At 50.8% G+C, this 12,500-nt stretch overlaps 2 protein-coding genes across 2 annotated transcripts in view; one reads left to right on the top strand and one right to left on the bottom strand.

Moving 5' to 3' along the window:
• The window catches only part of oxct1a (3-oxoacid CoA transferase 1a), a 416,864-nt gene that overhangs the window by 234,664 nt on the left and 169,700 nt on the right, over positions 1 to 12,500 (top strand). The gene's annotated exons all lie outside the window — the stretch shown is intronic.
• The window catches only part of LOC144495229 (complement component C7-like), a 108,558-nt gene that overhangs the window by 47,437 nt on the left and 48,621 nt on the right, over positions 1 to 12,500 (bottom strand). Inside the window, exons 12-14 of the mRNA XM_078215296.1 lie at positions 7,269 to 7,414; positions 5,520 to 5,658; positions 291 to 449 (exon numbers count right to left, since the gene is read on the bottom strand). Of these exons, the coding sequence (XP_078071422.1) occupies positions 291 to 449; positions 5,520 to 5,658; positions 7,269 to 7,414 (444 nt within the window). The remainder of the gene's footprint in view (positions 1 to 290; positions 450 to 5,519; positions 5,659 to 7,268; positions 7,415 to 12,500) is intronic.

Raw genomic sequence — 12,500 nt, 5'->3', positions numbered from 1 at the left:
CTCTCCCCCTCCCCTGCCACACCCTCCCCCTGCCGCTCCTCCCCCTCCCCGCCACCCCCTCCCCTACCCCTCTCTCCTCCTCCACCCACTTGCCCCTCCCCTGCCACCTCCTCCCCCTACCCCGCCACCCCCTCCCTCTTCCCCTGCCACCCCCTCCCCTGTCACTCCCTCCCCCCTCCCCTGCCACTCCCCTCCCCCCTCATCTGCCACCCACTCCCCTTTTCCCCCCTCCCCTGCCATCCCCTCCCCCTTCCGTGGACACTGGGGCTAACAATGTCTCCATCAATTACCTTTGATATCTGGTTATTTTTTGCAGTGAATGTATCGTGCTTGCTGGAATAACTGGAAAAAATCCCCTTGCCCGATTCTGCGTACTGCCCTGTGGTCTCCTTCAGATACGACCAGCTACTCCGATGCATCCGAAACTTGAAATCATTCTTAGCCTGAACCTGGAACACACAGAGCCCGAAATAAATCCTGTCCCTGTAACACCGACATTCCAAACAGCAACATTCCCAACACCGACATTCTCAGCACGGACATTCCCAGCACGGACATTCCCAACACCGACATTCCCAGCACGGACATTCCCAACACCGACATTTCCAGCACCGACATTCCCAACACCGACATTCCCAGCACGGACATTCCCAACACCGACATTTCCAGCACCGACATTCCCAACACCGACATTTCCAGCACCGACATTCCCAACACCGACATTCCCAGCACGGACATTCCCAACACCGACATTTCCAGCACCGACATTCCCAACACCGACATTCCCAACATGGATATTCCCAAACACCGACATTCTCAAACAGCGACATTCCCAGCACGGACATTCCAAACAGCAACATTCCCAACACCGACATTCCCAACACCGACATTCCCAGCACGGACATTCCCAACACCGACATTCCCAACACCGACATTCCCAACATGGATATTCCCAAACACCGACATTCTCAAACAGCGACATTCCCAATACCGACATTCCCAACACCGACATTCCCAACATGGATATTCCCAAACACCGACATTCTCAAACAGCGACGTTCCCAATACCGACATTCCTAAACGCCGACATTCCCAAATACCGACATTCCCAACAATGACGTTCCCAAACACTGATATTCCCAATACCGGCATTCCCAAACACCAACATTCCCAATACCGACATTCCCAAACACCAGCATTCCCAAACACCGGCATTCCCAATACCGACATTCCCAAACACCGGCATTCCCAATACCCAATACATTCCCTAAGTGGCAGTAATAGGGCCTGTAAGTTACAGAGAGTCAGAGGCACAGAGAGCGCGGCAGACATCTATTTACACTGAGATAAAAGCAAATTACTGCGGATGCTGGAATCTGAATCCAAAAGAGAAAATGCTGGAAAATCTCAGCGGGTCTGGAAGCATCTGTAAGGAGAGAAAAGAGCTGACGTTTCGAGTCCAGATCACCCTTTGTCAAAGCTAAAAGACAGAGAAAGTGGGAGGGACCTGCTGAGATTTTCCAGCATTTTCTCTTCTGGTCTATTTATACTGGCTGATGTCACTGCACAGAAACTAGAAGCAGGAAGAGGCCACTCGGCCCTTCGAACCTGCTCTTCCATTCACTTTGATCATGCTGATCATCGATTTCAATATCAAACTAATCCAAATTTAAAAGAGGCTGGCACGGTGACACAGTGATTAGCACTGCTACCTCACAGTGCCAGGGACCCGGGCACAGGGACACAGTGGTTAGCACTGCTACCTCACAGTGCCAGGGACCCGGGCACAGTGACACAGTGGTTGGCACTGCTACCTCACAGTGCCAGGGACCCGGGCACAGTGACACAGTGGTTAGCACTGCTACCTCACAGTGCCAGGGACCCGGGCACAGTGACACAGTGGTTGGCACTGCTGCCTCACAGCACCAGGGACCCGGGCACGGCGGCACAGTGGTTAGCACAGCTGTCTCACAGTGCCAGGGACCCGGGCACGGTGACACAGTGGTTAGCACTGCTGCCTCACAGCACCAGGGACCCGGGCACAGGGACACAGTGGTTAGCACTGCTGCCTCACAGCGCCAGGGACCCGGGCACGGTGACACAGTGGTTAGCACTGCTGCCTCACAGTGCCAGGGACCCGGGCACGGTGGCACAGTGGTTAGCACTGCTGCCTCACAGTGCCAGGGACCCGGCACGGTGACACAGTGGTTAGCACTGCTGCCTCACAGCGCCAGGGACCCGGGCACGGTGGCACAGTGGTTAGCACTGCTGCCTCACAGCGCCAGGGACCCGGGCACAGGGACACAGTGGTTAGCACTGCTGCTTCACAGCGCCAGGGACCCGGGCACGGTGACACAGTGGTTAGCACTGCTACCTCACAGCGCCAGGGACCCGGGTTTGAGGCCCAGCTTCGGTCACTGTCCGTGCAGAGTCTGCATGTTCTCCCCATGTCTGCGTGGGTTTCCTCCGGGTGCTCCGGTTTCCTCCCATAGTTTGAAAGATGTGTTGGTTAGGGTGCATTGACCTGAACAGGCGCCGGAGTTTGACGACTAGAGGATTTTCACAGTAACTTCATTGCAGTGTTAATGTAAGCCTTACTTGTGACACAAATAAAATAAACTTGATATTCTGATCCCCCCTTCCCCTCCATATCCCTTTAGCCCCAAGAGCTATATCTAATTTCTTCTTGAAATCAGATGTTTTGGCCTCAACTACTTTCTGTGGTAGTGAATTCCACACATTCACCACCCTCTGTGTGCAGAAAGTTATGGTTTGTTTCTGATTTACAGCGATGATTTGGAGTTGGGGACCAAGTGTAGTGTGTCAAAATTCGCAGGTGACACTAACATGGGTGGAAGAGCAAAGTGTGCAGAGGATGCTGAAAGTCTGCAAAGGGATATAGATAGTCTAAGTGAGTGGGTGAGGGTCTGGCAGATGGAGTACAATGTTGGTAAATGTGAGGTCATCCATTTTGGTAGGAATAACAGCAAAATGGACTATTATTTAAATGGTAAAAAATTGCAGCATGCTGCTGTGCAGAGGGACCTGGGTGTCCTTGTGCAGGAATCTCAAGGAGTTGGTTTGCAGGTGCAGCAGGTAATTAAGAAGGCAAATGGAATTTTGTCCTTCATTGCCAGAGGGATGGAGTTTAAAAACAGCGAGGTTATGTTGCAGCTGTATAAGGTGCTGGTGAGGCCACACCTGGAATACTGTGTACAGTTTTGGTCTCCCTACTTGAGAAAGGATATACTGGCACCGGAGGGGGTGCAGAGGAGATTCACTCGGTTGGTTCTGGAGTTGAGAGGGTTGGCTTATGAGGAGAGACTGAGTAGACTGGGGCTATACTCATTGGAATTCAGAAGAATGAGGGGAGATCTTATAGAAACATATAAGATTATGAAGGGAATAGATAAGATAGAAGCAGGGAAGTTGTTTCCACTGGCGGGTGAAACTAGAACTAGTGGGCATAGCCTCAAAATAAGGGGAAGCAGATTTAAGACCATAAGACCATAAGACATAGGAGCGGAAGTAAGGCCATTCGGCCCATCGAGTCCACTCCACCATTCAATCATGGTTGATTTCAACTCCATTTACCCGCTCTCTCCCCATAGCCCTTAATTCCTCGAGAAATCAAGAATTTATCAATTTCTGTCTTGAAGACGCTCAACGTCTCGGCCTCCACAGCCCTCTGTGGCAATGAATTCCACAGACCTACCACTCTCTGGCTGAAGAAATTTCTCCTCATCTCTGTTCTAAAGTGACTCCCTTTTATTCTAAGGCTGTGCCCCCGCGTCCTAGTCTCCCCTGCTAATGGAAACAACTTCCCTACGTCCATCCTATCTAAGCCGTTCATTATCTTGTAAGTTTCTATTAGATCTCCCCTCAACCTCCTAAACTCCAATGAATATAATCCCACGATCCTCAGACGTTCATCGTATGTCAGGCCTACCATTCCTGGGATCATCCGTGTGAATCTCCGCTGGACCCGCTCCAGTGCCAGTATGTCCTTCCTGAGGTGTGGGGCCCAAAATTGCTCACAGTACTCCAAATGGGGCCTAACCAGTGCTTTATAAAGCCTCAGAAGTACATCCCTGCTTTTGTATTCCAAGCCTCTTGAGATAAATGACAACACTACATTTGCTTTCTTAATTACGGACTCAACCTGCAAGTTTACCTTTAGAGAATCCTGGACTAGGACTCCCAAGTCCCTTTGCACTTTAGGACTGAGTTGAGGAGGAACTTCTTCAGACAAAGGGTTGTGAATCTGTGGAATTCCCTGCCCAGTGAAGCAGTTGAGGCTACCTCATTGAATGTTTTTAAGGCAAGGATAGATAAATTTTGGAACAGTAAAGGAATTAAGGGTTATGGTGAGCGGGCGGGTAAGTGGAGCTGAATCCACAAAAAGATCAGCCATGATCTTATTGAATGGCAGAGCAGGCTCGAGGGGCCAGATGGCCTACTCCTGCTCCTAGTTCTTATGTTCTTATGTTCTTAAATTTTTCCTCACTTCAGTTCTAAAAGGTTTAGCCCTTATCCTCAAACTATGACCCCTAGTTCTGGACTCCCGCAGCATTGGGAACATTCTTTCTGAATCTACCCTGTCTAACCCTGTTAGAATTTTATAAGTTTTGATGAGATCCCCTCTTACTCTTCTAAACTCCAGAGAATATAATCCTAACTGACTTAGTCTCTGCAATCCGATAGTAACTGCACTCACAGTGGAGTGTTCCCCCATCAGTCAGTGCAGGGGTGTCCAGCTTTGTGGAGTCCATGCCCCTGTGCCAGGGCAGGGGGGGGGGGGGGAAGGGGCAGCAGAGCCTCCGTGACCCCAGTGAAGGACCCTTACCCTGGGCAGGGATGACACAGCTCAGTCACCCTGGGTTTGCTGGTCTTGTTCCGGTTAACCCCTTCGCTGCTGTGCAGTCAGTGGAAGAAGTTCCGACCGACCCCAGCAGCATCAAGCACTCCCATTGGGCCATCAGCATCCAGAGCTGCCAGCCCTCTGATTGGACGAGCAGCACTGGGAGCCTGGCTACTGTCATAAGCAGGGCAGCGAAGGCTGCCAATCAGGAGGTGGCTCCTGGGATGGTGGCCCCGGGGGTCCCCCCTGCCGGGGAGGGTAGGTCCGCAAGGCCAGAGGATACGGGGAAATGGCACCCAGGAGCCGGAGGTGACAGGTCAGGTTTATTTATTAATCGCAATTAAGGCTTACATTAACACTGCAATGAAGTTACTGTGAAAATTCCCCTCGTTGCCACACTCCGGCACCTGTTCGGGTACACTGCGGGAGAATTTAGCACGGCCAATACACCCTAACCAGCACATCTTTCGGGATGTGGGAGGAAACCGGAGGAAACTCCACACAGACAGTGAGCCAAGCCAGGAATCGAACCCAGGTCCCTGGTGCTGTGAGGCAGCAGCGCTAACCACTGTGTCCCCGTGCCGTCCCGCTGACAGAGCGATGGTTGTGTTTATCAGACAGAGTGTTGTCCTCAGGGATCGGCAATCGGAAGCATTACCTGGAACGTATACTGCAGAATGTTCTCGGGAAGACGGTAAAAGTCCCGGTTATCCCCACTGAAAACCTTCCGGCACGTTCCGCCAAAGAATTTGGTGTTGATGACAGGTCCCCGAAACTCTCCTTTAATAACATCGAAGCTTAAAGAAAAAAACACTTTATACCAGAGACCCGGGACTGAAAATAGCCCAGATACCCTGCCAAAAACACTCTCCCCATGTACACTCTCCCCATGTACACTCTCCTCATGTACACTCTCCCCATGTACACTCTCCCCATGGACACTCTCCCCATGGACACTCTCCCCATGTACACTCTCCCCATATACACTCTCCCCATGGACACTCTCCCCATGTACACTCTCCCCATGTACACTCTCCCCATGGACACTCTCCCCATGGACACTCTCCCCATGTACACTCTCCCCATGGACACTCTCCCCATGTACACTCTCCCCATGTACACTCTCCCCATGTACACTCTCCCCTGGACACTCTCCCCATGTACACTCTCCCCATGGACACTCTCCCCGTGTACACTCTCCCCTATCGCTGACTCTCCCCATTCCCCCTCCCACACCCCCATGTTCACTCTCCCCTATCACTGACTCTCCCCCCCCATTTAATCCACAAACTACACTCTTACATACACATACCAAAACTCACTCAATCACACACCCTCACACACACACACACAGACACACCCTCACACACACCCTCACACACACACACAGACACACCCTCACACACACCCTCACACACACATACACACCCTCACACACACCCTCACACACACCCTCACACACACAGACACACCCTCACACACACCCTCACACACACCCTCACACACACAGACACACCCTCACACACACCCTCACACACACCCTCACACACACAGACACACCTTCACACACACCCTCACACACTCAGACATACCCTCACACACACAGACACACCCTCACACACACACACAGACACACCCTCACACACACACAGACACACCCTTACACACACAGACACACCCTCACACACACCCTCACACACTCAGACATACCCTCACACACTCAGACATACCCTCACACACACCCTCACACACTCAGACACACCCTCACACACACCCTCACACACTCAGACATACCCTCACGCACACCCTCACACACTCAGACACATCCTCACACACACACAGACACACCCTCACACACACAGACACACCCTCACACACACAGACACACCCTCACACACGCCCTCACACACTCAGACATACCCTCACACACACCCTCACACACTCAGACACGCTCTCACACACACCCTCACACACTCAGACACACCCTCACACACACACAGACACACCCTCACTCACACTCAGACACACCCTCACACACACTCACACACACTCAGACACACCCTCACACACACTCACAGACACACACACACAGACACACCCTCACTCACACTCAGACACGCCCTCACACACCCTCACACACACACAGACACACCCTCACTCACACTCAGACACACCCTCACACACACTCACAGACACTCAGACACACCCTCACACACACAGACACACACACTCAGACACACACACTCAGACACACCCTCACACACACCATCACACACACTCACACACACCCTCACACACACCATCACACACACACAGACACACACCCTCACACACACCCTCACACACACACACTTGTGCCGGTCTCCAGCTTGTTGCAGAGAATGCCGCAGTGTGGACTCCCTCTTACCCCATGCCGGTTAGTTCTGCCTGGGGCGGGATTTTATCAATGTCACACGCCATTGTGCGACTCTCGCAGTTTGCTTCATCCGCTCCATCGCCCTCACAGTCTTCATCCCCATTGCACACCAGAGTCCGACTGACACACAGCCCTGAGACACACAGTGAGACACACGGTGAGACACACGGTGAGACACACGGTGAGACACACGGTGAGACACAAGATACACTCAGCCCACTCAATCCATTTAGTTGATCTTTCACTACACCCTAGCTATGACTGTAGCACTACATTCTGCACTCTCGTTTCCTTCTCTATGAACGGTATGCTTTGTCTGTATAACGCGCAAGAAACAATACTTTTCACTGTGTGTTAATAGATGTGACAATAAATCAAATCAAATCAAACTCTGACTCAGAGATACCCGGATCCCGTCCTCCTGATATTCCAATTGAAAAGTCACACAGACCAGACATTCCACTGTGCCACCGTGTCGCCTGTCAACTCAATCTCTCCTCATAAGCTAACCCCCTCATCTCTGGAATCAACCTGGTGAACCTTCTCTGCACCCCCTCCTTCCTGAGAGAGATGCTTGTGACATTCAGAGACACCGCGACTCAGGAGAGATCCCACCAACAGGGTTAGATACAGAGTAAAGCTCCCTCTACACTGTCCCCATCAAACACTCCCAGGACAGGTACAGCACGGGGTTAGATACAGAGTAAAGCTCCCTCTACACTGTCCCCCATCAAACACTCCCAGGACAGGTACAGCACGGGGTTAGATACAGAGTAAAGCTCCCTCTACACTGTCCCCATCAAACACTCCCAGGACAGGCACAGCACGGGGTTAGATACAGAGTAAAGCTCCCTCTACAATGTCCCCATCAAACACTCCCAGGACAGGTATAGCACGGGGTTAGATACAGAGTAAAGCTCCCTCTACACTGTCCCCATCAAACACTCCCAGGACAGGTACAACACGGGGTTAGATACAGAGTAAAGCTCCCTCTACACTGTCCCCATCAAACACTCCCAGGACAGGTACAGCACGGGGTTAGATACAGAGTAAAGCTCCCTCTACACTGTCCCCCATCAAACACTCCCAGGACAGGTACAGCACGGGGTTAGATACAGAGTAAAGCTCCCTCTACACTGCCCCCATCAAACACTCCCAGGACAGGTACAGCACGGGGTTAGATACAGAGTAAAGCTCCCTCTCCACTGCCCCCATCAAACACTCCCAGGACAGGTACAGCACGGGGTTAGATACAGAGTAAAATACATCTACACTGTCCCCATCAAACACTCCCAGGACAGGTACAGCACGGGGTTAGATACAGAGTAAAACTCCCTCTACACTGTCATAAGAACATAAGAACTAGGAGCAGGAGTAGGCCATCTAGCCCCTCAAGCCTGCTCCGCCATTCAATAAGATCATGGCTGATCTGATAGTGGGTTCAGTTCCACTTACCCGCCCGCTCCCCATAACCCTTAATTCCCTTAATGGTTAGAAATCTATCTATCTGTGACTTAAACACATTTAACGAGGTAGCCTCTACTGCTTCATTGGGCAGAGAATTCCAAAGATTCACTACCCTCTGGGAGCAGAAGTTCCTCCTCAACTCTGTTCTAAATTGACTCCCCCGTATTTTGAGGCTATGCCCCCTAGTTCTTGTTTCCATTGTAAGTGGAAATAACCTCGCTGCTTCTACCCTGTCGAGCCCCTTCATTATCTTACATGTCTCTATAAGATCTCCCCTCAACCTTCCAAACTCCAATGAGTACAGACCCAGTCTAGAAACCCTACAGTGCAGAAAGAGGCCATTCGGCCCATCGAGTCTGCACCGACCACAATCCCACCCAGGCCCTACACCCCATATCCCTACATATTTACCCGCTAACCCCTCTAACCTACGCATCTCAGGACACTAAGGGGCAATTTTAGCATGGCCAATCAACCTAACCCGCACATCTTTGGACTGTGGGAGGAAACCGGAGCACCCGGAGGAAACCCACGCAGACACGGGGAGAACATGCAAACTCCACACAGACAGTGACCCAAGCCGGGAATGGAACCCAGGTCTCTGGAGCTGTGAAGCAGCAGTGCTAACCACTGTGCTACCGTGCCGCCCGTCAACTCAATCTCTCCTCATAAGCTAACCCCCTCATCTCCGGAATCAACCTGGTGAACCTTCTCTGTACCCCCTCCAAAGCTAATATATCCTTTCTTAAATAAGGGGACCAAAATTGTACACAGTACTCTAGTTGCGGCCTCACCAGTACCCTGTGCAGTTGCAGCATGACCTCCCTGCTTTTATACTCCATCCCTCTCGCGATAAAGGCCAACATTCCATTTGCCTTCTTGATCACCTGCTGCACCTGCAAACTGAGTTTTTGTGATTCATGCACAAGGACCCCCAGGTCCCTCTGCACAGTAGCATGTTGTAATTTTTCACCGTTTAAATAATAGTCCATTTTACTATTATTCCTTCCAAAGTGGATAACCTCACACTTACCAACGTTATACTCCATCTGCCAGATCCTTGCCCACTCACTTAGCCTATCCAAATCTCTCTGCAGACTCTCTGTGTCCTTCACGCAATTCGCTTTCCCACTCATCTTTGTGTCATCCGCAAACTTTGTTACCCTACACTCGGTCCCCTCCTCCAGATAGTCTATGTATATGGTAAATAGTTGAGGCCCCAGCACCGATCCCTGCGGCACGCCACTGGTCACTGATTGCCAACCGGAAAAGCACCCATTTATTCCGACTCTCTGCTTTCTGTTAGATAGCCAATCCTCAATCCACGCTAACACTTTACCCTCAACTCCGTGTACCTTTATCTTATGCAGCAACCTTTTGTGAGGCACCTTATCGAATGCCTTCTGGAAATCTAAATACACCACATCCACCGGTTCCCCTCTGTCAACCTCACTCATTACATCCTCAAAAAATTCCAGTAAATTAGTCAAACATGACTTTCCCTTCATGAATCCATGCTGCGTCTGCTTGATTGAACCATTCTTTTCCAGGTGTCCTGCTATTTCTTCCTTAATGATAGATTCCAGCATTTTCCCAACTACAGATGTTAAGCTAACCGGCCTGTAGTTACCTGCCTTTTGTCTACCTCCTTTTTTGAAACAGTGGCGTCACATTCGCTGTTTTCCTCCCCAGAGTCCAGTGAATTTTGATAAATTACAACTAATGCATTTGCTATTACTTCTGCCGTTTCTTTTAGTACCCTGGGATGCATTCCATCCGGACCAGGGGACTTGTCTACCTTTAATCCCATTAGCCTACCCAGCACTACCTCTTCAGTAATAGTGATCGTTTTAAGGTCCTCACCCCCTACAGTCCCATGACCGTCAATTTTCGGTAAGCTATTTGTGTCCTCCACTGTGAAGACCGACACAAAAAACTTGTTTAAGGCCTCGGCCATTTCCTTGTTTCCTATTATTAAATTCCCCTTCTCGTCTTCTAATTCCCCTTCTCATCTGTCCCCATCAAACACTCCCAGGACAGGTACAGCACGGGGTTAGATACAGAGTAAAGCTCCCTCTACACTGTCCCCATCAAACACTCCCAGGACAGGTACAGCACGGGGTTAGATACAGAGTAAAGCTCCCTCTACACTGTCCCCCATCAAACACTCCCAGGACAGGTACAGCATGGGGTTAGATACAGATTAAAGCTCACTGTACACTGTCCCCCATCAAACACTCCCAGGAACAGGATACAGCACGGGGTTAGATACAGAGTAAAGCTCCCTCTGCACTGTCCCCAACAAACACTCCCAGGACAGGTACAGCACGGGGTTTTGATACAGAGTAAAGCTCCCTCTACACTGTCCCCATCAAACACTCCCAGGACAGGTACAGCACAGGGGTTAGATACAGAAGTAAAGCTCCCTCTACACTGTCCCCATCAAACACTCCCAGGACAGGTACAGCACGGGGTTAGATACAGAGTAAAGCTCCCTCTACACTGTCCCCCATCAAACACTCCCAGGACAGGTACAGCACGGGGTAAGATACAGAGTAAAGCTCCCTCTACACTGTCCCCCATCAAACACTCCCAGGACAGGTGCAGCACAGGGTTAGATACAGAGTAAAGCTCCCTCTACACTGTCCCCATCAAACACTCCCAGGACAGGTACAGCACGGGGTTAGATACAGAGTAAAGCTCCCTCTACACTGTCCCCCATCAAACACTCCCAGGACAGGTACAGCACGGCGTTAGATACAGAGTAAAGCTCCCTCGAGACTGTCCCCATCAAACACTCCCAGGACAGGTACAACACGGGGTTAGATACAGAGTAAAGCTCCCTCTACACTGTCCCCATCAAACACTCCCAGGACAGGTACAGCACAGGGTAAGATACAGAGTAAAGCTCCCTCTACACTGTCCTCATCAAACACTCCCAGGACAGGGACAGCACGGGTTTAGATACAGAGTGAAGCTCGCTCGACACTGTCCCCATCAAACACTCCCAGGACAGGGACAGCATGGGTTAGATACAGAGTAAAGCTCCCTCTGCACTATCCCCATCAAACACTCCAAGAACAGATACAGCAGGGGGTTAGATATGGAGTAAAGCTCCCTCTACAATATCCCCATCAGACAAACCAAGGACAGGTACAGCAAGTGGTTAGATATAGAGTAAAGTCCCTTGACACTGTCCCCATCAAACACTCCCAGGACAGCTACAGCATGGGGTTAGATACAGTGTAAATCTCCCTCTACACTGTCCCCATCAACACTCCCGGAACAGATATTATAAGATAATGCGGGGGCTGGATAGGGTGGAGGCGGAGAGATTCTGTCCACTTAGTAAGGAAGTTAAAACTAGAGGACACAGCCTCAAAATAAAGGGGGGTCGGTTTAAGACAGAGTTGAGGAGGAACTTCTTCTCCCAGAGGGTGGTGAATCTCTGGAATTCTCTGCCCACTGAGGTGGTGGAGGCTACCTCGCTGAATATGTTTAAAGCGCGGATGGATGGATTCCTGATCGGTAAGGGAATTAAGGGTTATGGGGATCAGGCGGGTAAGTGGTCCTGATCCACGTCAGATCAGCCATGATCTTATTGAATGGCGGGGCAGGCTCGAGGGGCTAGATGGCCTACTCCTGCTCCTATTTCTTATGTTCTCATGTTCTAACAGATACAGCACGGGGTGAGATACAGAATAAATCTCCGTCTACACTGTCCCCATCAAACACTCCCACGACAGATACAGCAAG

Source organism: Mustelus asterias, chromosome 6 (assembly GCF_964213995.1).
Source record: "Mustelus asterias chromosome 6, sMusAst1.hap1.1, whole genome shotgun sequence".
In the NCBI taxonomy this organism is placed as follows: Eukaryota; Metazoa; Chordata; class Chondrichthyes; order Carcharhiniformes; family Triakidae; genus Mustelus; species Mustelus asterias.
This window is presented reverse-complemented; position numbering and strand designations above follow the sequence as displayed.